Consider the following 25,648-nt stretch of genomic DNA (forward strand, 5'->3'; position numbering starts at 1 on the left):
TCGCCATACCCATTAGGTTGTTGACTAAGAATGGAAGAAAAGTCCAGATTTTAATCTGCTACACAAAGCGCTAGGCTGAAAACCCTCTGAACGTAAAGGTGGGCCTCAGAATACTCAATAAATGTGATTCAATCTCCCAACTGGCACAGAACTTTGATAACTTTCCAGAAAAGCTCATATTGCTTAAAATGATATAGTATGTCTCGGCTCTTTGAAATTGTCTCTCAAATTCATTAGAATTTTGGCTACATTGTGATTGTTTTATTCTGCAGTTGATAAAAGTGCTTCTAATTATTTTTTAAACTACTACTCATGACCAACACAACTGGTCAGTTCCACACTGCCCTTGAGACATGAGAACTACTGGGTCTGCCAAGTGATTCAAACCTGGAAAATAAACGCAGAAAAGCCGCTCTGAAGAATAATTTTAACTCATTGAAAATAAAAATGACTCTAATTTCCCTGTGGTTTTCTCAATTTATACAAATGATCAGGACCTTTGTAAGCAAATCAGAGTTAGGAGCAAAAAGACAAACCCCTACCTAACCTGAACATGCTCATCATATACTAACTAAGACACAGGAAAATAAGACATCTAAAGAATAAAATGACACACAGACAGTGCTAGCTCAGGAAAGGATGCTAAGGAGTCTAAGGGGTCAGAGAAGGTTTACGGGGAAGAGAGAGTTAAATGACACACTTACCAATGTAGGAAGGAGAGAGCAGGGGAAAGAGCAGTAACGAAATTACAGTTATGATGTAGCAACCAAGTCATTTTACGGTGGGAGGCCACCACAACTTGAGGAACTGTATTGAAGGGTTGCAGCACTAGAAAGGTTGAAAACCACTGCCCTAGAGTCTCACTGGAGTCACCTGGAAGGTACACAAACCTAATGCAACTAATATCCAAAAGGTCTATTACAGACTTACCAACTTTAAAAAGTACACTAACAACCTGTGGTGGATTAAATAAGAATGGCCCTCCACAGGCTCATATATTGGAAAGGTTGGTCACTGGAGAGTAGTACTACTTCACAGGGGTTAAGAGGATGGCCTTGTTGAAACAGGTATGCTCTTGCTGGAAGAAGTGTGTCACTGGGGGTTAGCTTTGGGGTTTCAAATGCTCAAGTCAGGCCCAGTCTCTCTCCCTGTTGCCTGTGCATATGGATGTAGAACTCTCAGCTACCTCTCCAGCACCATGTCTTCCTGCATGCTGCCATGCTTCCTATCATGACGATAATGGACAAAACCTCTGAACTGTAAGCAAGCTCCAGTGAAATGCTTTCCTTTGTAAGAGTTGTGTGATCATGGAGTCTCTCCACAGCAATAGAACACTGATTAAGACATAATGTTTATCAAAAGCACTCAACTCTTTGGTTTAAAAATCTATATAAAATAGCTGGGTGTGATGACACACACCTGTAATCACAACACTCTAGAGGCAGAGGCTGGAGGGTTACCATAAGTTTAAGTTCAAACAAGGTTACATAGTAAGTATGAGGCCAACCTGTTATGTAGTGAGATTTTTATCTCAAAAATAAACAAACAAATAAATAAAACAAAAATCCAGACAAAATTAAAGGTTACAAAAAATAAATACTTACTTGTCCAAGAGTGACTTCACATTCTCCTAAGAAGTCATCATCACTCAGCTCGATAGTTTTGTTGTCGATGTCAAAAATTCCAAATTTCAATTTCTGAACCACTTCAAAGTAGTAATCAATAATAAATGTCTTAGAAAATTTGGGACTCAAAGAATTCTTAATCCTTTCTGTCCGTTCAACCTACACTCACCCCAAAAAACACAAGAAAAAAATTTCAGATCCAAGAAGTACTTAGATTTTTAGCATCTTTATGTACTAATTATAATTATACATAAGCATGAAGATAAAAGGAAATTTCTCTTCTTAAAATTTGTGTGTGGGGGCACACAGGTAGTATGACATGTATGAAGTCAGAGGACAATTAGCAGAGGTCAGCAGAAAACTGGGAAGAGTCAGTTCTCTCCTACCATGTGGCTTCTGGGACTCAAACACAAATTGTTTTGTTTAGCCTTCTTGCCATTGAGCCATATCACTGACCTATTTATCATTTATATTTTGAAACTTTCTCTATGAACATGAGGGATTGTGCTATCAAGGGCAAATTTGTAGAAAAAAATGCACCAACAGATACGATGGTGCAGCGCTGCTACTGTTTGTGGACGTGTGTGGGTGTCTCCCTGCACAGACATCTGTGCAACACACGGGTACAGTGCCTGCACAGGCCAGAAAAGGTGTCAGAGACCCAGGAATGGGAGGTACAGGTAATTGAGCTACCATGTGGGTGCTAGGAATAGATCCCAGGTCATCTAGATCAGCCAGGATTCTTAATCTCTAAGCCATCTCCTCAGTCTTATAGTATTACTTTTAACATTTTAAAATAAACTCTTAACACTGTAAAAAGGAAATGTGGACTGCTTTTCACCAAAATTATATATTACCTCATACCACTGTTGACCACTCGTGCTCAAAAACAGCACACATAAAGGGTCCGACTTTGATGTTACATCTTTATCCAAAAGGTTGTCACAGGAAACATTTAGTTCCACCTTCGTGACACACTGGGCAGCCATGTCTTAAGCTGTGGGAGAACCAATGAGAAACATTATCTTTAAGAAGCACACTCACTTTTAATGGAGATAGCCAAATTACTAACACAAGCCTTCAACAAGTACTTACTGAGCAGCTCTGCTAGAGGGACTGAATTTGAGTCTCTAGAGGATGGGGGTGTTTAGTAGCTCTTAGTCCAGTGATACTTTATTCTTTTACTGAGTAAAACCTGCTTATGATCTAGCAGTAAAATGTACCTTTCAAGATAGCAATTAATATGCATTAATACTCTCCTTACCTTATGTATTACAAAATATATTGGTGAACTGTCCTGTTCTGTTTAGAGCTGAATCTGATAGCAAGTTCTCAAAGTCGAGCATGTTTATCAAGTGTCTGAGACCCTCTCCTGGGACAGGCTGACCCCTAACCCCAGTGACAGGGAGAAAGGAGAAAAGTAAATGCCTAAGGGTATTAAAAACATCCCATCCTTACAAACAAGGTAAACCTTTACAAACAGAGTCACTGTGTTTATCCTATGATATAAAAATGTAGGTGAGGATGAGAAGCCAAATGTCATACACGAAGATGTTCTTCCTGGACTTTCAACTGGAAAGGTCACCATGACAGGTTCTGTAGGGCCTCACTACTCATTCCTGATAGATGCCGATTGATGATGTTTTGCTATTTGTCTGTTTTTTCTATCTATGTGGTTTAAAGTGCAACTTGGGCATCATCTCTTGATGATTTCAACGAGAATGCTCCACAAGTAGCATCCAGCAATTAGTGTGTATGGCTTGCCATGGCTTGCCAAGAAATACCAGTTAGTCTAACTTCCACAGCTTCAACCACCAAACAAAATACATTAACAAGACTAGGGGTGGTGCAGAGCACATGATGGGTGCTGGCCTTGAGGAAGCATTCACAGCCTGCTTGCCGGCACATGCCTTTAATCCCAGCACTTGGTAGACAAAGGCAGGCAGATCTCTAAATTGAAGGTCAGCCTGAGTTCCAGGACAGCCAGGACTATATGTAGAGATCCTGTCTTGAAAAAATCCAGAAAAAGGGAGGGTAGGAAAACCGTGAGTACTGATAGTGAAGTGCTTTCCTCCACGGTATCAACAAGAGGAACTGGGTACCACACTTCTGCACTGGATGTCAACAGAGCCAGCTGTGCAGCATGAATTAGGAGTTCATGGTGGCAGAGCAGGTACTGGGCTACAAAGACACTTCCTCCCAACACCCTTTGCATTGGGAGTGTTCAGTGCTGTCTACTTTTGGAATTTAGCAGAGCTACTAGGCCAACAGGAATAAGTCTACTCAGCATCTTGTTTAATATTTAAAATGGCAGTAATCAACCACAAGAAAAAAGAATGGTAAGATCCTTTGATAAGTCCAAAACACTCGCGTGAATGTTCATGTAGATGTGTGTATGTGTGTCTGTTAAGAATGTATTTGGAGGTCAAAGATCAATGGTAAGTGTCTCCCTCAACTACTTATTCTCATTTTAGAAACACTGAACCTAGAGTTCAGTTTGGCTAGGCTGGACAGTCAGTCAACAAGTGCCAGGGTTTTGTCTGTCTTTGCTAGTCCCCTTCCCCCACAGACGTTTTTTTACATGGGCGATCCAAATTTAGGTTCACATGCTTCTTAAGAAGCAAGTGCTTTATTGTACTGACTGAGAGCCATCCTTCCAGTCCCACCATTTACTTTCTGTAAGTACCAACAACCTTCAACACATGTTAAAAATCAACACTAATGCCTGTTCACCTGAGAGCTATTTCTTAAGGAATGACAGTTCCCCCAAATCTCCAATTTGCTTCCTATCTTCTTTGTCCAGAGATATTACAACAAAATTAAAACTACTGCAACATCTACAAAATTGCACTTAGCTCTGTTGGTTGGATTTTGTTTGGTTTTCTGTTATTTTAACAGGTATCAGAATAGTTGAGTACTATAGTATTAATGGTGTATACAAAGGCTATAAGGGCAAGAAAAAGCTACAGAAGCTGCTGGAGGACAGTTAATATAGTATGGGGCAGATTTATCTGAAAAGAAGTGGCAGGTAACACAAACACAGGAAAAAGCAGGGCACAAGAAAGCAGAGGGAATACCAAAGTATGTGATATAAAAGTGAACTCACTGGAGAAAAACAAACCTGACAGGAGACTGGACAAGTTTAGAGGGCCCAACAGACCAGAGTGCTAAATGGACGGATCAAAACAAGTTTGTACATACAACATTAGGGAAGACTTCTGTCACGTTGTTAACACAGTAATAGTTTCTTTTCACCCTTATCTTAATTTGTGTGTGTGTGTGTGTGTGTGTGTGTGTGTGTGTGTATTCTTTCTTGAAAATAAAACACAAGAGGCAAGAAAAAAATGGAGGAAAAGAAAAAAAAACAGCGAAACACAAAAACAGTGAATTAGAGGATATGTACATCATGGAAGCCTGATGTGTCAGCAATGGGACCTTGCCCTAAATCCATTAACTAGTACATCTCTTCCTCCTCCCACCTGAGAAGCCAAGCATAAACTAAGGGTGTTATCTTAAAGTCTTCATACACATCTGCTCATGTTTACCCTAAGTCTCTCAACACTCAGGTAGCTAGTTGGTCCACAGTGCCCTGTAAACCTTCGGCTCTCACCTGTGCCCTGATATACAGGTTTATTTTCCCTCCTTCTAATGTCTATTATATTTAGTCCTGAAGCACCCAGTATCCACTATTCATGACCACATACCATGCTCTGGAATCTCATTCTATGATTACTATGTGACTAAGGCTAGATCCTTATCTGTTTCCCCATCTATAATGTAAGTAATTGTCCCTACCTCAAGGGGCTGTTCTGAGAACTGAAAAGTTATTTAAAAAGTATACAAATGTTTACTATTATTATTTCAGGACTGTTTGCCTCCATGCACAGTGTAATCCTTTCTAATCCCACATTTCCTGTATTTAATTGTTAAATTCCACGAAGATTTTCCTGATTATGCCAAAACACATTAATTGCACCCCCCCCCAAAAAAAAAACTCCTGCAGCTCTCATAATAACAGATTGGAACAGTATAAGAAAACAATATCAAATTTTGAAAGTTGGGTGTGGTAGTACACCTCTATCTATATCCATAGTATTCAGGAGGCTAAGAAAGTCAGATCACATCCAAGGTCAGTCTAGGCTACATCAAGATACCCTGTTTAAAAACAAGTATGAAGAAATGCACATCTGAGACAAATTTAGCACCTAGATCCATCTGTGTAACCACATGGAAAAAACTTCAACTTCCTAAGCCTAGATTTCCACATAGAAATAAACTAAACCTGGAATGTACAAAGCATATTGCTTTTCATCTCAGACACAGAATCTGTGAAAAAAAAGTTTTATCAAAAAAAAGTTTTCTTTTCTTTTGCATAAGGTAGTTTTAGAGTCTTGTAAGGTACATGTCCACAGTACCCAGTTACAAACAGAATGAGTATGATTATTAAAGAACATTGTTAAAGATCAGCATAGAAAATTATCTACCACCGACCAAACAGGTTTATATTTCTAAAGATGGAGAGAACTCAACCAAGAATACAAATATTTACGTACAAAGTGAATCTCAATAGAGGCACAAAGTATCAGTAGAGCAGTATTTTTCTCTCCTGAATCTCTCAAACAAAAGCTACACAAACAACATGCTGGTATGGCAAATTATTTAAGGACTTGCTGACAGTTGCCATTATTACACTATGGCCAGGAAGCAAATTCCCTCCAGTGCAGCATCTCCATTTCCCCAAACAAGCCAGACTGCTGTCTCTCTGTGCTATTTGCCTATTTACGTCCAGAAACCCATTACACCGAATGGCAAATGCAAGAAATTAAGTAAACATTTGGGTCTAGAACTTTGCCAATATGAACATTCATATAAATACTCTTGGCTGGCATGCTTTTCAGCAAATATTGAGTACAAGATATGTGAAGAAAACAGTGTAATCTGCTGTGGATATCGCTCTGTGTAAATAAAGTTCTGATTGGCCAGTGGCCAGGCAGGAAGTATAGGCGGGACAAGAGAGAAGAGAATTCTGGGAAGTAGAAGGCTGGGGAGAGACACCGCCAGCCGCCGCCATGAAAAGCAACATGTAAAGACACTGGTAAGCCACAAGCCATGTGGCAAAGTATAGACTAACAGAAATGGGTTAATTTAAGATAGAAAAGGGAGATAACAAGCAGCCTGCCACGGCCATACAGTTTGTAAACAATGTAAGTCTCTGTGTGCTTTCTTGGTTGGGTCTGAGCGACTGTGGGACTGGCGGGTAACAGAGATTTGTCCTGACTGGGCCAGACAGGAAAACTCTAACTACAGTAATCCATGCATACAGTGTAATGGGAGAAGATAAACCAATGTTCTGTATTCTTTGAGGACAGAAAATAGGTCATTTTTCTGCAAAAAAAAAAAAAAGACCAATCAGAAGAATATGTGAGCAACTAAAGAAGACTCTTTATGCTTTCTCCCTAAACAGGATCATAAAGAAGATACCAAAGGAAACATTTAAGATGAGGTGCTTGCACCAGGCAGTGGTGGCGCACGCCTTTAATCCCAGCAGAGCCAGGTTGATCACTGTGAGTTCGAGGCCAGCCTGGTCTACACAGTGAATTCCAGGACAGGCACCAAAACTACACAGAGAAACCTTGTCTCAAAAAAGCAAAAAAGAAAAAAAAAAAGGAAAGAAAAAAAGAAAGAAAGGGAGGAAGAAAGGAAAAGAAAAAATGAGGTGCTTGGCTAACAAAATCTGTAAGCATACTGAACAGAATTCATTCTCCCCAAATTTTACTTTCTAGAGCAACATAACAGACTATACAAATCAAGTGAAAATTAAGACATGAAGTAGAGCCTGAGGTGAATTTGAAGTACATGGCCACTGCCATGCCCTGCTGAAGGCCTCCTGTTTGTCAATGTTTCACAATAAACAATTTAAAGGAGTAAAGATTTATTTTATGTCATTTTTTCCACTTGCCAATCAGTCATAATGCATTTCTAAGTAAAAAGAGGCTGCTATCAGAGTCAATTTCCAGAAGGTGGGGGGGGGGGGGCAGGAGTTACAGGAAATAAGTGTCCTATCAGACCAAAATAAACAAAATAATGGTTTGGGTTCCTGGTCCCTCAGGCTTGTCCCTTCGGTCTGGAGATGAGACACAACATCACAGTGAAAGCATACATGGCGCAGAGGGCTGGTGACGTCAGGTAGACAGGAAGCAGAGAGACTAACGGCTGTGCATTCTACTCCTTCCTTCTCTTTCACTATGCCTGGGTCCCAAGTCCCTTGGGCACTGCCATCATCTCCTTTCAGGATGACATTCCCACCTAGCTAATCCTTTCTGGAAATGACCTCAAGCACACCTACAAGTGTGCTAAACTAATATCTTAGATATTCTCACTCTATTGAGAGTTTAAAGGCAGCCTGGACTATGTCACATCCTGTCTCAAAAACTCAAACCAATTCACCACCAAACAAAAGGAGAGTTCCTTTAAAAATATTAGATAAGGGCTGGGGATGTAGTATAGTTGGTAGACTACCATGCATGGAGCCCTGGGTTTAATTGCCAGCACCACATAAAACTAGGCCTAGTGTACACCTGTAATCTAGCACTCAGGAAGTAGAAGCAGGAAGATGGAAGTTCAAGGACGTCTGAACATAGAGAATTCGAGATCAGCCTGGGCTAAGTAATAAACACACACAATACTTACCCTATGGTTACTAACTTAATAAACACCAGACCAAAGCTACAACACTGATGTTTTATCGCCTCATGACAAAATGCTCCCAGGGTAATAAAGTACCTCTAATTAATATCTGCCTGGTGTAATAGTAAAAATATTTAATTGATTCTGCAATTCTTAGCATATCAAATAAAATATTTATCATGGCACAAATGAATAGTGAAATGGCATCTTAATAGTATTAGGTTAATATTTAGGTTGTAACTGTTAACATCTTTCTTAAACAACTGTAGCCAGAATAACAGCAGTCTGTCAAGGAGGGGAAGGAGTGGGGTGGCTTAGATTATACAGCAGCTCCTCTTTGAGACAGTCCATTAGTCTGTAGGTTAACTTTAGGTTGCTTAATGCTAAGAAAGGTTTTACCCCTTTCTATTTTACTTTTTACTGATATTTGAGAGTTTTGTCTACATGTCTAAGTGGATAACGTGCATGCAGTGCCTGTGGAGGCCAGAAGAGAGCATCAGTTCCCATGATACTGGAATTAGAGGCCTGTGAGCCATCACATGGGTGCTTGGAACCAAATCTGGGTCCTCTGCGAGAGCAGCCAGTGTTCTTAACTGCTGAGCCATCTCTCCATCCCCTTTTCTCTTTCCTAGGGCATGTCCACATTTTCATGTCTACCATGCACATACTGCTGGACCATCTCAGAACAGCAAAATGTATTCTCAGGAACTATCAGTCAGCTTTCTGTCCCTGTGACAAAATACTTGAGAAAACGCAGCTTTAGAAGGAAGGGTATGTTTTGGCTCATGGTTTCACAAGTTATAGCCAATGGCTGAGTAGTCTGGTCAGGTTTTGTTGTTGGTTTGTTTGGTGTGTGTGTGTGTGTGTGTGTGTGTGTGTGTGTGTGTTGAGGCATTGCGTCGCGACAGAAACAACTAGAAGAAGAATATTGTTCATGGAATGGCTTCCAGGGAATACAGAGAAAAGTAGGCTGGAGAAACAGATGAGCAGGTAAAGTGCCTCAGTTCCAACCCCAGAAAACACATGAAAAAGCAAAGTGCAGTGACACTAGTGTGCAACCCCAGCGCTGGGAGGTGGAGCCAGATGGACTTCTGGACCTCATTGGTCAGCCAGTTCAGTCAGCTAGCCTTACTCTACATGCTCCAGGCCAGTGAGAGAGCCTGTGTCCAAACAATCAAGGCAGATGGCACTGGCGCACAAACACCTAAGGTTGGCTTCTGGCTTCTAATACACACCATGCATGAGCACCTGCACATACATGAACATGCACACACATGTACATATATACCCCATTAAGCTATGAAATTAATAAATGTACAAATCCCTCAAGAGACAGAAGTAGACATATCTCTCTGAGTTTGAGGCCAACCTGATCAACACAGTGAGTTCCAGGACAGACAGGTCTCACTCCCCATGGTGAGACCCTGTCTGAAAAACAAAAACAAAATAACAAAAATAGATAGATAGATAGATAGATAGAGGTATGAACCCATTCAGAGAGCCCCATAATTCAACCACCTCCTGAAGTTTCACCTCTGACCACTGTTACCATGAGGACCAAGCCTCTAACATGATATCTTGGGGGACACTTAAAATCCAAACCACAATACATATTGTACTTAAAAGCCAGATTCTGGTTATGGGTGTAGCTTAGTGATAGAGTGCACTTTCTATACACCCAGGCCCCCAGAATCCAAATAAATAAATAAGCAACCACTTTAAAGTCTCACTTTAAAAGAATTTAAAGCTAGGTGTGGTAGCACAGCTTGTACTAACATTTGGAAAATTGACCACATGAGTTGAAGTCCATCCTCCACTACATATTAAGTTTTAGTCTAGCCTGGGATACATACGACCTTGTATCAACAATTAAATTAAAGAAAAAAGAAAATAAAGTTGAATTCCACAAGAAGAGAGTGACACCAAGGGTTATTTCTGTCTGGCTGCTGTTTCTATCCTTGCCATAAATCTGAGAAATGAAAATGAGAAATGTCAAGTATAAAATCACTCAAGACAGAGAAGAGGACACTGTTCTCACCTTAGTATGAAGCAAACAACAAGGGTCACTGGAGAAGTGAAGAAAGCAGACTCTGGCTCTGGATTAGACATGTGATGGGGGCATGTGAGCAGGGGCTTAACTTCTGCAGGCCTTGCTTTTCCCAGTGTGAAATCCAACAGCGACTCAGTATCTTCAGGTAATACCTCATGTCTCTATAAGTTTGTCCTTTTACTCTAATGTAATAACAGTGAATTTACAACTTGTGTAGGAAGTGCTACTCAAGGACTCAAAAGAAAACACCAGAATATTTATAACAGCAAAAAGAAGAAATGGTTGGAGAAGGATGGAGTTGTCCAAACTCAGCTTCCATCAGCCACTTTCAAAAAAAGCTATACAAATGTACGTGTGAATACTTTCTCACTAGTCTGGAATCTCTGTCTGAAACTGACTAAACTCACATATAATGTGAAAAAGGCAGCACACCCCAACAAGCAGGCGTAGCCTACTGGGCCAACACAGCACAAGGAAGTGAGTTTTACAAACCCATGACAACTCAGTCTGAAACTCACAGAACACATCATGCCAGAAAAAGGAAACAGATTTTGGGCACCATTTAAAAATTTTGGTGTGTATGTGGGGAGAGGAGGGGGTTGAGATTAGATTGTCTCAGTGGTTAGGAGCACCTAGGATTGATTGCAGCATCCACATCAGGAGGCTCACAACCCCTGTAACTCCAGCTCCAAGGGATCTGACACCCTCTTGTGGTCTCTGTGGATATCTACACACATATGGCAGGCACATACAAACATACACACAAATACACAAACACAAATAAAAATAAAATAAATCTAAACACTTTTTCCAAAATAGTAGAGCATGTCTTTAGCATATGCAAGGCCAGGAGATGCCTTCCCCATTCCCAAAAGGTTTCCAAATTCTTGAAGTAAAATCTGAATGGTGATACTGCTGCTGACCCCTGGGCATGAAGAACAGAGGAAAGCCAGCTAATAAAAAAGTATTAACACTGGATCAGTAGCTTAAGAAGTACATATGGGCCAGGCAGGGACGGCTCGTGCCTTTAATTCCAGAGACAGGTGGATCTCTGTTACAAACTGCGTTCCAGGACACCCTGGGTTGTTACACAGAGAAACCTTGTCTTGGAATACCAAAACCAAAAAACAAAACAACAACAAGAAATACACATAGTTTTACTTTCGTCCTTATTACCAGAAAGTGAACTACCAACTCAAGCCCCTCCCTTAAATTCTCTCCAAAATCCTGAAAACACATTCTATGATTGATTCAGAGTAAGAAGGAAACTTATTTCTTAGGTTTTTACTTAATAAACATTCTAAACTTTGCTACTGTTCTAACCTTGGTCAATGTACATGCATTCTAGAAATGTCATGGGCTACACATTGAAGGGGCAGATCACCAGACAGCCACATGGGAATTCGATGGCTAGCACTGAATATCAAGCTGACAGGATCTATAAACACCTAGGAGACATGTAATCAGATGTTTCCTGTCCCAATTGCCCAGTCCCAAATAACAACTCAGAGGCTTATATTATAAATGCTTAGCCAATAGCTCATGCTAGTTACTAGCTAACTCTTACTTTAACCCATCTCTATTAATCTATGTATTGCAGCGTAGCTTGTGACTTTACCTGTCCTCTAGTATGTCTTGCTTCCTGTGTGGATGATTGGCATCTCTCTGACTCCACCCTCCTTCTTCTCCTTCTTCTCAGTTTGGCTTTCCTGCCTAACTTCCTGTTCAGCCACCGGCCTCTTTATTAGCCAGTGAGAGTGATACATATTCGTGTATTGTTTGTTCACAGCAGAGACAAGCTTCTAGGCATGGCCATGAAGGAGTTTCTACAATCCTCTCTAAAGGACACCATTCCACGAGTGGGGTTCCAGACTGAATAAAAAGTAGAAAGCAAGAGGAGTGCCAGCTTCCAGGGCTCTCTAAGGACAGGTATAAAGTGACCAGCCACCTCCCATTCCTGCCACTGTGTCTTCCTTGCCACAGTGGACTTTACACTTCCTTGAGTGGGTTCTGTCCAGTATTTTGTCACAGCAGTGAGAACAGTAATTCACACAGGTTTTAAAAGAAGCAATGCCAGCACCTCACTTTAGGACACAAGCATCTGAGCACACCAGCTGTGCAGAAGTGTGGACATGTACTCAGGCATATCATCTGCTGAAACTAAAGTCCTTTGAGTCCCCTTTGCTTGGAGCTCTATGAACTTTCCACCGCTCCTACCTCCACGTGTTGAGCCATGGGAACTTCCCACTGCCCTGTGAACTATGTCTTGACTCCACACACCAGCTTTTTAAATATGGCTCCCTTTCTTCCATTCTTAGCTGGGCACTTGGGACCATTCTGCTGGATAAGATCAGCATTTCACTTGTCACATAGTGCCTCTCTAGTTCATAGTGAACAATAATAGAAAAGTTCTTTTAGGCCCGATAGTCTGACATGCCAGGATCCCAGCATTTAGGAGGCTGAAGCAGGAAGAAGTGAGTTCAAGCCCAGCTTGGGATCTTACCCCAAAATAAACAAATTCCTTAGTTTAAAGCTGAAACAATGACTACTTTCATTCTCAAAGTTTGAAAGCTGATAGTGTTCATGGTGTTACAGATCATGTTATGGCACTCCTAACATAAATAAATGATTATACATTGCACAAAACTATGAAGATGTTTAGATATTTTCTGATTTCAAAAATATTCATTTCATGATTGGTTACCATATACATCATAGATGTTTTTAACTTTCTGGCAAATCCTTTTACATTTCCCAATTACTAACATTTATAACATTATTACTTATTCAATACTCATTCATCAAATTCCCATGGATCACCTGCCCTGTGCCAGGCACTATTCTGAGTTGTTGGGGATCCAACACTGACCAAAACAGACTCTTGCAGTAATGTGATTACACTATATAAAGATAAACTCGCTGAGTAAAATTAACAGCATGTTAAGTGGTAGTAAAGGCTAAGGAGAAAAGCAAAGCAGGAAAGGAAAACAAATATTGTAGGTGCGCTGTACCTTCTAGATATTTTATAAATTTCTTTTGACAATACCATCAGGAAACATTTGTTTCGATTTTTACTTGTGGTGATAAAAGCCTGGTGGTGGTATTGGTGGTGGCAATGAGCACACCTCTAATATCAGCGCTTAGGAGGGAGACACAGGGGACTTCTGTGAGTTTGAGGCCTGTCTGGTTTATAGCGCAAATTCCACAACAGCTAAGTCTACACAGAGAAACCCTGTCTTGAACCTCCCCTTCCCAAAAAAGACCCCCAAGCAGACGGAACTGGACTTCCACTCCTTTTCACATATGTATGAAACGGATGCACTATGTCTAGTTCCTGTAAAATTAGCAAAGCGACAATGTGGGTGTGGCTTAAAGTGTCATCATATTACTCTGGTGTTCTGGTTTGCTTTGCTGTTTCTTTTTCTTTCTTTCTTCAGGTCCTTCCACTCCCTTGCAAATATGAATTTTAACATATAGTGATTGTCAACTTAGTGTCTAGAGGAATTGTAAAACAAAAGCTTCATTACAAAAGTAATGAAGTATTTGGGTGTGGTTGTAAGGACCGGTAATCCCAGAACTTGGTGTCTGGAGGGAAGAGTTGAAGGTCATCCAGGTCCACCAGGCTACCTAAGACTTATCTTTACAAAAGAAAAAAAGAAAGCAAGGGAAGGGGAGGAGAGGAAGAGTCAGGCAGTGGTGGCACTCGCCTTTAATCCCAGCACGTCGGAGGCAGAGGACAGCTAGGGCTATACTGAGAAACCCTGTCTCAAAAAACCAAAAAAGGGAAGGAAGGAAGGAAAAAAGGAAAAAGAAAGAAAGAGAGAGAGAGAGAGAGAGAGAGAGAAAGGGAGAAAGAAAAAACAGCCCAAACAGAGCAAAGCAAAACAAAACACCAGAGTAGTATGATGACACTTGAACCTGCACCCACATCCCACATTGTTGCTTTGCTAATTGTACAGGAACTAGATATAATGTACCCACTTCATAAGACGGTATTTCAAAATAGTTTACTGACTGTAATAGTCCTTTCTCATGGAGGAACTATTAATGTACTAAATACCTAATACACAACGGTGAGTGTGACTACAATATCAACTAATTTTCATGTCTTTTAAAAAGTTATGATTCCATTCAGTTAACCTTGTGTGTGTTTGTGTGTGTGTGTGTGTGTGTGTGTGTGTGTGTGTAAATATGGAATGAAAACCCTTTCTAAAAAGAAAGAAATTCCCAGTATCCCACTCCCAGACTTCTTCAAATACATTTAAACCAATACATAACATAGCTACAGGTTTAAACATAGCTATCAGAATCTTATCAAAATGTATATATAGTAAGTTCAGTCGGTTATCAGTATGAGAATAAAATCTTTGATAAGTGATTAAACTCTTGAAAAGTCTTAAACACATCTTTACAAGTCTTCTAGCTCATTCATTTCAGTTTTAACCTAGACATCAGTACCTAAAGACAAATTTAAGAACATAAAGGAGGGAAGGAAGTTAGATTGCAAGATGAAGGTAACAGAAAGGACTGGGCAGCAAGGGTTTGGACTCCTCAAGGGCCCAGGAACTAATGGAAGTTATTGATTCTTACTAAAAGGTCCATTACAGAGACACTGCTTTGATAAGAATAGAGCCTCGTTATGAATATTTAAAGGTGAAAATACCATGACATCATTTTTTGCAGCCAACATTTTCTTTCTTGATTTGGCCACCAAGCATACTTAAATCACTGAGGAAAGAGATTTTTAGAAAAGAGGTAGTTTAACAATAACAGGTAAAATCCAGGGATGGCAACAGAAGATGGCAAGAAACACCACGTAGAAAAGTAGATAAAGGCTGGGTGGTGGTGGCACACGCCTTTAATCCCACACTCGGGAGGCAGAGGCAGGCGGATCTCTGTGAGTTCCAGGCCAGCCTCGTCTTCAAAGCTAGTTCCAGGAAAGGCGCAAGGCTACACAGAGAAACCCTGTCTCGAAAAAACCAAAAAAAGGGAAAAGAAAAGAAAAGCAGACAAAGAATTGACAGGGCATAAGAACAATATGAACTGGATGTCTGACCAGATAGTGCAAAAAGAATTCTGTTGTGAAGAATGTCAATAAATATTTTCTTTAATTTTATACGTGTTTATTCCAGTGTTGGGGGACTGACCCCAAGGCCTCCAGTTTGCTAGACAAGTTCCCTTACACGGAGCTACATCACCAGTCACATAAAATATCTTAAAATATGTAATTGTTAGCTTTCTTACATGTAGTTATTTTATAGATGACTGTCTATAAATGTTCACATTTCTTTCTTTCTTTCTTTCTTTTTTTTGACAGGTTTTCTCTGCCTTTGTAAAGAATTGAAACAAAGGCAAAACAAAAAGGCCTTGAAAAGCAGATTAATCCTGAGAGTCCATTAATGTCACTGCAACTATTCTCATAGGCCATCTTTTCTCAGTTCCCTTTCCTAAGCTTTGCTGTTTCCCTCTACCTATGTTCTAGGACTGAACAGGTTTTATTTGGGTACAACTGGCTGACAAGATGTGTGGGAGTATATAAAGTTTATCATTAATTGTGTACCAGGCACTTTGCTGAATGCTTTACAAATATTTTACTTAATCCTCACAACTCTATGACATAGCAGTGCTGTATCTATTTTACAAATGCAGAAACACGCCTTAAAGGGTTGTGAATCCTACCCAAACGTTAGACAGCTAACACACCTCAGAACATACTTAAAACTAGACAGATAACTTACTTACTCATGAAATCATGTTCGTTTACACTTATAAATCTTATACTACAAAACCATACAGACCTGGATCGCAACCTAATGCTATCACTTGACACACATACAGCAAAAGTGAGTCAAGCCCAGTTTTCTGAAGAATGGAAAGATAATAGCACCATTTAAACTGTGGGCTAACATATATAACAACTGTCTAGCACAGTGGCTGTGGATCACTGCAGTATAGTACTACTTTTAAACTCGCTCTACCCTCTATGTGATTATTCTGAGGCGGTCACAAACGGGTAACAGAAAGAAGCAAAAGTTGGGGATCACCGTCAAGTGCGTTAGGTCCAGCACTAACGGTCACTTTGCTCCATCAAGTTTCTGAGCGAGAAACAAATGCCACTGCCCTTCCTCCACGCCCTGTGGCAGTGAGTCCAAAGCACCGGGCGGACTTTAGAAGCCGGGACAGGTGCAGGAGCTGCTAGGACTTCACGCAGTCCTGGCTTTGCACCGAATTCAGTATCACCTTTTCCCACACGGTGCAGCCTCTCCTCCACCGTTCCACCCCCACCCCCCACCCCGACCGGTTCATCTGGTTCACGGATCTTTCCCAGCTGAGCGGGACCGAGATTTCGGAGCTTGTAACCCTTCGCCCCACCCTGCCTTCCCTGGGGCTCGCGGATCCCTGCAATCCAGGTGCGCGAGCTGCAGGCCCGGGAGGCGCTCGCGGCCCAAGGCTGACCCCGAGCGCCGAGCCTCGACTGGTCGGCGGCGGACCCGGCTCGCGACGCCCGGGGAGCTCCCAGGGTGGGCACCGGAAGCCCGCGGAGCACTTCCAGCGCCCGGGCCCGGCGGGCCCAGCGGCACGAAGCCTGCGGGCCCTAATTTCCCTCCCCTAGGACCAGCCGGCTCCCCGGGAGGCTGCAGGCTGGGGGTGGGCCACACGGCTCCTGAACTGGGAAAAGTGACGCACTCACGTGCGAGGTCGCCGGTGAAGCCAAGTGAGGGTGGAGACCCGGCAGAGAGCACCGCAAGGTGGCCAGGAAAGCAGGGGCTTTACTGGAACCTGAGGGCTGGCCCGCGGAGGGGCGGGGCTCGTGGGCGGGGCCCTGAGCGGCTCGGGGCGAAGGAGGGGCTTGTGGGTGGGACGAAGATGAAGTTTTGCTTTTGGTAGTGAACTTGCTCCCCACCCCATTTCACTCCAGTTTTCTTTGCTGAGCTTCTGACCGCTGACGTTTTAAGACTTCTCACAAAACCCGTAGTTGACTTTAGGCATTAAAATATCAGATCTGGGGGGCTCAGAGGTTAAGAGCACTTGCTCTTGCAGAGTTCCCAGTTTGTCGTTCACAAACATCTGGAACTCCAGAGGATCTGATGTCTTCTTCTGACCTCCAAGGGTAGCAGGCAAAACACTCATATATATAAAATAAATAAATCTTTAAAAAAGAGAACAGATCCAGACAAAAAAATTTAAGAATGAAATGCCAAGTCTTAACCATCCTTCTGCAGAGTGGGTCCAGTGTGCACACTCCCTGAGTCATTTTACATGCTTCATTTTATTAAAGCATCACAAAAGCCTTGTAATGTGTTTAGTGCCATGTACCTTTTCACAAGTGAGAAAGGTACAAGTGAATAACAAGAAATGTGGTAGATAAGTAGTTGTTCTAAAGTCATCAGACTGATCTCAAAAAGCCTATTGTGATGGGTGCTCAACGCCACATCTTCTACTGCATGAAAATTTAAAACTTCTGCTCAAGAATGGGATAGAAATAAACAAAGACAAAAGCACAGTAGTTACCACGAACCTGGCAAAAGTTAGTTCATTTAAATTGATGAGAACAAGGGGGTGAGAAGAAGCACTCAGTAGAAATAGCCAAAGAATGGGATATGATATATGTGCTACCAGAGGAGAAAATCTCAGTCTTACCCAGCAGTGAACCCTGTAAGCTACAGCAATGACCAGCCTGGAAAGACAGGCCCCACTGTGCAATAGGGGCAGGAATTGCATGGGAATCACCAACCACTTTCCGTTTGGATTTAAGTTCCACTCCACAAAATGAAACTCACACCTGGCACTGTTATCAAGGCAAGAACTACAGCTAGACAGGTCATAGGCCCTAAGCAGGAACCTAGCACTACTAAATGGACAGAGTATTAAACTAACTCCTAATGACTTACTGCTAAACCCACAGATTAATGCACCTCTCAGCGATCAGCAGAGAAGCTTCTATTTAACACAGAGTCCCACAAAGAGCCAAAGCACAGAGAATAAGAGATGAAGGAAAGCTCAGCCTTAAATGGGATATCTGTATCATACCCCCCACTCCCACCCAAGACCCAGCAGTGATCATTAAAGCAGGCAGAAGAGAAAGAATGGTCAGTGTCAATGAGAATGGCCTGGGTCAGTGAGTGACTACAGTGAAACTGTTTTCTGGGCAGTTTCACATACGAACCCACAGCAAGTGTGACAGCATGCAGAAGGCCTGCCAAAGCTCAAGTTAGACAGCAGGGAGAGAGGGCAATGGGCATGGGGTCTCACCCTTGGCAACTGATAGCTGCTGGGAGGAGGAGAGTTAGCCCCTCAGAGGTCAACCATGCTCCCCTTTAGTCTACTCGAAACACGGAAGGCCCCATCCAACATAACATGTAAATTAGATCTGACCTAGTCACACAAAGAAAACATTACAAATTCTTACAGTGTCACTGAGAAACTGTACTGCAGGCCACCCACCTTGTCTCTGATCTTTATCTCTTACTTCCTCCTTGCTTGCTGGTCATGAGAATTTCCATTTGCTTTTCCAGAGCAGGACTTTGCATATTTATTTTACTCTGCACAAAATGCTTTGTCCCTAAAGATCTTCGTGAGTCACTTCTTCGGGTATTAATTCAAAAGTTCTGAGAGGCTTTTTTTCTGGCCATTATCCAGTTTAGGACTGGAAAGTTTGGCCGAGGTAGTTGCGCAGTTATAAAGTTCTAAATACCTAGCATAAACAATATTTAACACTGGAAGGGGGATAAAAGAGAAATAAAATGAAATTGCAATGCCTCACCGAAACATATTTATACCTCTTTCTCCCTTGTCTTCCTAGTTAGCATTTATCACCATATAGTATTTCATACTGTTTGTACTTTTCTTGTTACTAGAAGAGTAGGAAGCATATTACATAAATGAAAACAACAAACAAGGAGAACATGATGCTCCCAGGGATGGGTGGAGGAGAAGGTTATTGTAGACGCAATAAGGCTTTGAAGAACACAGCCAGAGGTATCTGGAAGTGTCCAGACTGAACAGGGCCGTGAGAGGAGGGAGTGTGGGGGAGTGAGAGAGCAAAGGAGAAAAACCAGGAGCCAGGAGACCAAGAAAGAGGCGTAGCCACAATGGCTGGTTATATAGGGCAGAGCTGTAGTGTTTAGGGTACAGGGAGGGGAATGCCAGTCAGGAAGACCCAGTAACAAATAGTTGCAGAGAATCTTGTGGCCAGAGTCTGCTTTGATATGTTAAATAGGCACCTCATTTAGCCATCTGTCCGAGGTTTGAGACCTAACATTATATACACATAATACATATTTATTGAATGAAAGGAAAAATTGGTTCATATCTTTTTATAAGTGAAAAAAAACAGAGTAATTGAAATTACAGTATAATGAAAGCATATGTTACCAATTCCTCCAAAATATACTCCAGACAAACAATCACAAAAGTAAAAGTGAAATTATGAATTAATAAATTAAAGTATATTTAGGAGGAATCAAGAGGCATTTCTCTAAGGAAAGAGAAATGGAAATCAGCCAGGTAAGAAAGTCTGGTCATACGGGGAAAGGAAGAAGTTATTTGGTAGTAGACTATGAAGGGATACTGGCAAAGAAAATATCATGTAGTGAAGCCTGCAGCTCTTTGTAGTATCAAAAATACAGTGGGGATGAAACTTACTGAGCTGCATGTGGTGAAGGGGAAAGAGAGGGGTCAGGGAATGAAGCCAAAAAGACACAGAAAGAGCAGACAGTGTAGTCTCTGGGTGCCGGGACAGTATGCCTATAACAAACTTAAGAAGGGGAGTAAGTGTCTGATCTACCTTTTATTTCCTTTTCTTACAGCGCCAGGGATCAAACCCAAGGCCTCATATGTTAGCATTCTTTCAGCAAGCTACAGCACCAGCGCTTTATATCTATTTCTTAAGCAGATCCCATTGCATGCTAGGGATTATAGCTCACATTTGCAAGGTCCTGCGTTCAAACCATGTGAAAAAAAAAAAATCCTAACTTGCCAGTAATAGGACAAAATCATATCAAAAGCTTCCGTAGGCAAATGGATGGAAAGGATATATCACATAACAGTTCTGCCAAAAATACCAAGACCAAAACAACAACAAAAAAATGACTGCAGTTAACACAGGAAAATAGGTAGTGCAGGAGATTGAACCTCTGGTTTCATTCAGGTGAGGCAAGCACTATGTCCCTAGTCTCTAAAGTGATAGTGCTTGACAATGGAAAACCAAGTAAGGTTGTCAGAAAAGAAGCTGAGCTATATCTGAATTTCAGGTAAACAAGTTTTTCAGCATAAGTATAACCAAAGAAATATATTATGGGTAAGGCCATGCATGCAACTAGGTTATAGAGCCTTTGACTAACCTGTACAAGGCCCTGAGTTTATTCACAACAACACAATAAACCCAGAATTCATTGTAGCTGAAACATCAGAATTGGAATTTCAGCATGAGCATGGCTTCCAATGGTGTATAAACATATTATTTAGTAATATTGAACTAGCCAGCAGTAGAGATACATAAAAGTCATTCCTTCTGTGGAAATGACTAGAAGTTGAGAAGGATATACATATTTTCAATATAATGTATTTTTTATCATTTATTTAACATATGAAAATTGACAAATAAAATTTCATATATTTATTAAATAGGGCATGACGTTGTAGCATATATACATGAGTTGCTAGTATCACATTATAGTTGATCTCCCAGACAACTAGAGACCAATACAATAAATGAATTTAGAATATGAACTAGAATGTCGCGCGGCGGCGGCGGCGGCGGCGGCGGCGGCGGCGCACGCCTTTAATCCCAGCACTCAGGAGGCAGAGCCAGGCAGATCTCTGTGAGTTGGAGGCTAGCCTGGGCTACCAAGTGAGTTCCAGGAAAGGCGCAAAGCTACACAGAGAAACCCTGTCTGGAACCACCACCACCCCCCACCCCCACCCCCCGCAAAAAAAAAGAAGTAGAATGTGGGGACTAAAGAGATTGCTCAGAAGTTACCCCTTGTAACTCCAGTTCCAATTCCAGAGATATTCATTCTCATTTCCTCTCTCTTTTACACACACACACACACACACACACACAACACACACACCTTTTTTCTTTATTGAGACAGGGTCTTCCAGATTTCAGGCTAGCACCTAATTCATTATGTAGCCGAGGATGGTCTTGAACTCCTGGTTGTGCGTCACCTCTCTAGCAGTGTAGGCATGTGTTCCCATTCCAGTCTTTTGCAGTGCTGGGAATTGAACCCAGGACCTCATGCAAGCGAAGGCAAGCGCTCTAAAAGTCTGGCTATGGTAGGATTCCTCCTCTTCCTAATATTTCTTGACTCAGACCTGGTGGGGCTTTGCTTTCCTTCTCTTCTCGATCGGCTCCCAACTTTAGTTTCCACCATCTCCAGTCTGTGGATTTTTCCACTGTCCTCCGTGTGTGAGGCAATTTAATTCATTCAAGCGCTTATTTTCAAAAAGCACCATAAGTGCCAGGACTGACTTTACTTTCGGTGACTTTGGAGAATTATGGAAAAACTGCTTTTAATCACCTTTTCTTTTATGCATACATTATTGGGTCTACTTCAGAACTTTCAGTTCTTCTCTGTTAATTTACACTCTGGCCAAAGGAAGGACAGCTTTCGCAAAAGTTACAACAGACAGCCGCCACTGGCCAGAGGACGGCTCCCTCGCTCGCCGGAGCTTGCTGCGCGCATGCGTGATGTGCCCCCCTCCCCGAGTCCCGACGAGTCATTTCCGGTCTCCGGAACCCGAAGCCCGGAAGCGGGCGTGGCGGAGTTGCTGGCCAGGAAGCTGGAGACCGGCGTTCCGGTCGTGCCTTTGGCCCCGCCCCGCTCGGTGGAGTCCTTGGGGCGCGCTCGGTCAGGCTGGTGAGCTGTCAGTCATGGCGCTGTCCTCGCGGCTGTGGCGCCCTATCGGCCTGCGGCGCGGAGCCGCCCAGAGCGTCTGTCAGCTGGCGAGGGCCTGGGGCAGCCGTGGGCACTGTGGCGCCCGGGGATTCCTCGGCTCCGAGGTAACCCGCTGTCCTGGTCCCGCCCTCTCCCTCGGCAGGGCGCCGGGGGTGGTGTCCCATCTCCAGGTTTGGAGGTCCCGCACCCCGGCTAGACGTTCGTGGAGCTTCCGCATTGCAAGCCTCCTCCGTGACGGCTGGCCTTGGGGCAGAGGTGTTTGTCCTCCCTGCCCTCCCTGTCCGAAAATAGAACAGGAAGGTGCAAGAACTTTGACCGTTGAGAAAGGCGCTTTCTGCCGAGCCGCCCAGGGTTATGGCACTCAGACAGCCCAGCCTGATGGCTCAATGCTGTAGTCCACCTACTAGGCAGGAGGGTCGCAAATTCAAGGTCAGCTTGGGGTATGGAGCCCGTTCAAGGCTAGTCTGGGCAATTTAATGAGCCTTTGTCTCAAAATAAATAGTTAAAAAGAAAGAAGCTCAGGGTTACAGCCCTTGCCTAGCACCCGGGGGCAAAATTGCTTTTGATGTAACTCTGAAATTTTCAGTAAATAAGAGAATTTATTTTTTTTTAAGTAATTATCCTCGAGTTTCTTGGTTTCCATACATGTTAATGCTGTCTGGATTTTGTTTTTTAATTGCCTCAGTTCTGAAACTTTTACTAGACTGATCATAACCCTATTTATTCTTTTATTTTTCTTTTTGTTTTTTTGTTTGTTTGTTTGTTTGTTTTCAAGACGGGTTTCTCTGTGTTGTTTTGGAGCCTGTCCTGGATCTCACTCTGTAGACCAGGCTGGCCTCAAACTCAGAGATCCACCTGGCTCTGCCTCCTGAGTGCTGGGATTAAAGGCGTCTGCCACCACCGCCCGGTGACCCTCTTTATTCTTGAAAAGGGATGGCATTGGTCCCTAAAATATATTTAACTATTTTGTTATTGTAAGTCCTAAAAGACGCTTTTAAATGCCTGCTTAATACGAATATGTATTATCTGTGGTGTGTGTAGGTCAGGAGTCTAGGTATGGCTTAATTGGGTGTCTAGCATACATCTCTCATGAGGTTAAGTCAGGCTTTCAACTGTTGAGGTCTCATTTAAAATCTCAGGATTTTGCTTTATTTTGTGGTTGTGTTTGTTGGCTTGTTTTGACAGAGCCTCCCTAATGCCTAAGGTTGGCATTGAATTTAATGTGCAGCCCAAGTGGTTTTCTTGCCTTAGCCTTCAGGTGGAGGCCAGAAGAGGGCATCAGATCCCCTGATCCTCCAGGAATTGGAGTTTTTAAATGGTTGTTAGTCACATCATGAGTGCTGGGAATTGAATCTGGGTCCTCAGGAAGAGCAGCCAGTGATCTTAACCACTGAGTTACCACTCCAGCCTCTCTTTTGCTCTTTTGAAAGCTCAGTTTCTGAGGAAAGAAGGAGGAAGTTCTGCTGCCACACTCTCAGATGGCAGTAGGCAGGTATTTTCTCCTCAAGGTGTTGTTGCCAGCAGACATTGCAGCTGACTTTCCCCAGGGTGGGCAGGGGGTCAAAGAGGATAGCCAAAAGTCAACTTTCCTTAATCTTTGACAGTAAGGAGGTCAGTAAACCCATACATAGTACATGTAAAGAAAAATATCACACAAGGGATAAATTGCCTTCTTATTTTTGAGGGTCGGGGAGTCACACAGGGTTTCTCTATGTATCCCTGACTGTCCTGGAACTAGCTCTGTAGGCCAGGCTGGCCTCAAACTCACAGAGATTCACCTGCCTCTACCTCCCAAATTCTGGTATGAAAGGTGTGTACCACCATGCCCTGTGATAAATTGCCTCTGACAACCAGATTCAGAAAACCTTATAGACTCTGCTGCTTGATCCTCTGACCCACTGTGGAAAGACAGGACTGAGTCCCCAGAATTATTCTCTGACCTCTACGTGTCATCTGTACTCATCATACAATAATAAGTACAAAATTTAAAAACCTTCCTTATGAACTGTTCTATTTCTGATTTTAGTCTAAAGATTATAGGAAATCAAATAACAGCCTAACGAACAGTGGTGCTACTAAGTGAGCTATGACTGCTAAAAGAAATTTGAGGGTAAAGGGGAAGTGACATATTTTGGACTGTGTGAAGAGGGCCAAGTTGACATATGGATAGGCAAGTAGTGCAGTAGGTCTGCCAGTTACCTTTTGAATTTTTAGCATGTAATTATTTCTTTGTTTTGTTTTGTTTTGTTTTTGAGACAGGGTTGCTTTGTAGCCCTGGCTGGCCTAGAACTCACAGAGTTCTATCTGTCTCTGCCTTCTGAGTGCCAGGATTAAATGCAAGTGCCACCACAATGGGCTTATATATAATTCTATTTTCCAGCCATGGTAAAATATTCAAAGTATTTAATATGACACCAAGAAAGAGGCTTTTCATTCATCACAGGGGAATTCTAATATTTAAGAGGAAGATATTCTGGTGAAAATTTCAAAGAAAGGAGGAAGAATTTTAACATATTCCTTTCCATCTAATGATTTAAAAAAATTCTGGCTTTAAAGTTGGTAAAATTAATGGAGAAGAAAAAGTAGGTCTGGGAGCATACTTCTTTTATATAAGAATGGTTTTTAAAAATTGTAATTACATTATACTTTCCATATATGTGTTCAGATGCATAGTAGAGTGTACATGTGGAGGTCAGTGGAAAACTTGAGGGATTCTGCTGTGGATATCATTCTGTACAAATAAAATGCTGTTTGGCCAGTGGCTAGGCAGGAAGTATAGTCGGGACAAGAGAGAAGAGGATTCTGGGAAGTAGAAGGCTGAGGGGAGACACCACCAGCCGCCGCCATGGAAAGCAACATGTAAAGATACTGGTGAGCCACGTGGCAAAGTATAGACTAACAGAAATGGGTTAATTTAAGATAGAAGAAGTAGATAACAAGCAGCCTGCCATGGCCATACAGTTTGTAAGCAATATAAGTTTCTGTGTGTTTTCTTTGTTGGGTCTGAGCAACTGTGGGACTGGTGGGTAAGAGAGATTTGTCCTGACTGGGCCAGGCAGGAAAACTCTAACTACAGGATTCTGTTTTCTCCTTTCATCCTGTGGGTCCCAGGGATTGAACTCAGGTCATAAGGCCTTGGTGGCAGGTGCCTTTATCCACTGAGTCATCTCTATGGCTCCTTCAAGACATTTTTGTGGTTAAGAACTCATTATAAAAAGTGTTACATTCTACTTTAGAGGTACAAGGTGAAGTGGCATATTCTAGCTGTTGGATACATATCTGTATCTTGGAGGTGTCCTGGCCCTTTGATTTTAACCATAGAAACATTGTTTTTAATCTGCTTTCCCAGATAAAGGGTTGCTTGATATTAATCAAACTGATAA

At 42.2% G+C, this 25,648-nt stretch overlaps 2 protein-coding genes across 3 annotated transcripts in view; one reads left to right on the top strand and one right to left on the bottom strand.

Annotated features, from left to right (window-relative positions):
• The window catches only part of Cpne3 (copine 3), a 49,726-nt gene extending 32,562 nt beyond the window's left edge, over positions 1-17,164 (bottom strand). The window contains exons 1-3 of one of the 2 annotated variants that reach the window (XM_036179555.1): positions 17,054-17,164; positions 2,483-2,622; positions 1,605-1,784 (exon numbers count right to left, since the gene is read on the bottom strand). In XM_036179555.1, coding sequence (XP_036035448.1) covers positions 1,605-1,784; positions 2,483-2,614 — 312 coding nt within the window. In that variant the 5' untranslated portion in view covers positions 2,615-2,622; positions 17,054-17,164. Of the gene's footprint in view, positions 1-1,604; positions 1,785-2,482; positions 2,623-17,049 lie in introns of both variants that reach the window. The other variant, XM_036179556.1, reaches the window with a different exon arrangement.
• Positions 17,165-22,133: 4,969 nt separating this feature from the next.
• The window catches only part of Rmdn1 (regulator of microtubule dynamics 1), a 29,668-nt gene continuing 26,153 nt past the window's right edge, over positions 22,134-25,648 (top strand). Inside the window, exon 1 of the mRNA XM_036177715.1 lies at positions 22,134-22,369. Within this exon, the coding sequence (XP_036033608.1) occupies positions 22,241-22,369 (129 nt within the window). The 5' untranslated portion in view covers positions 22,134-22,240. The remainder of the gene's footprint in view (positions 22,370-25,648) is intronic.

The sequence above is a fragment of the Onychomys torridus genome, chromosome 2, assembly GCF_903995425.1.
Source record: "Onychomys torridus chromosome 2, mOncTor1.1, whole genome shotgun sequence".
NCBI lineage: Eukaryota > Metazoa > Chordata > Mammalia > Rodentia > Cricetidae > Onychomys > Onychomys torridus.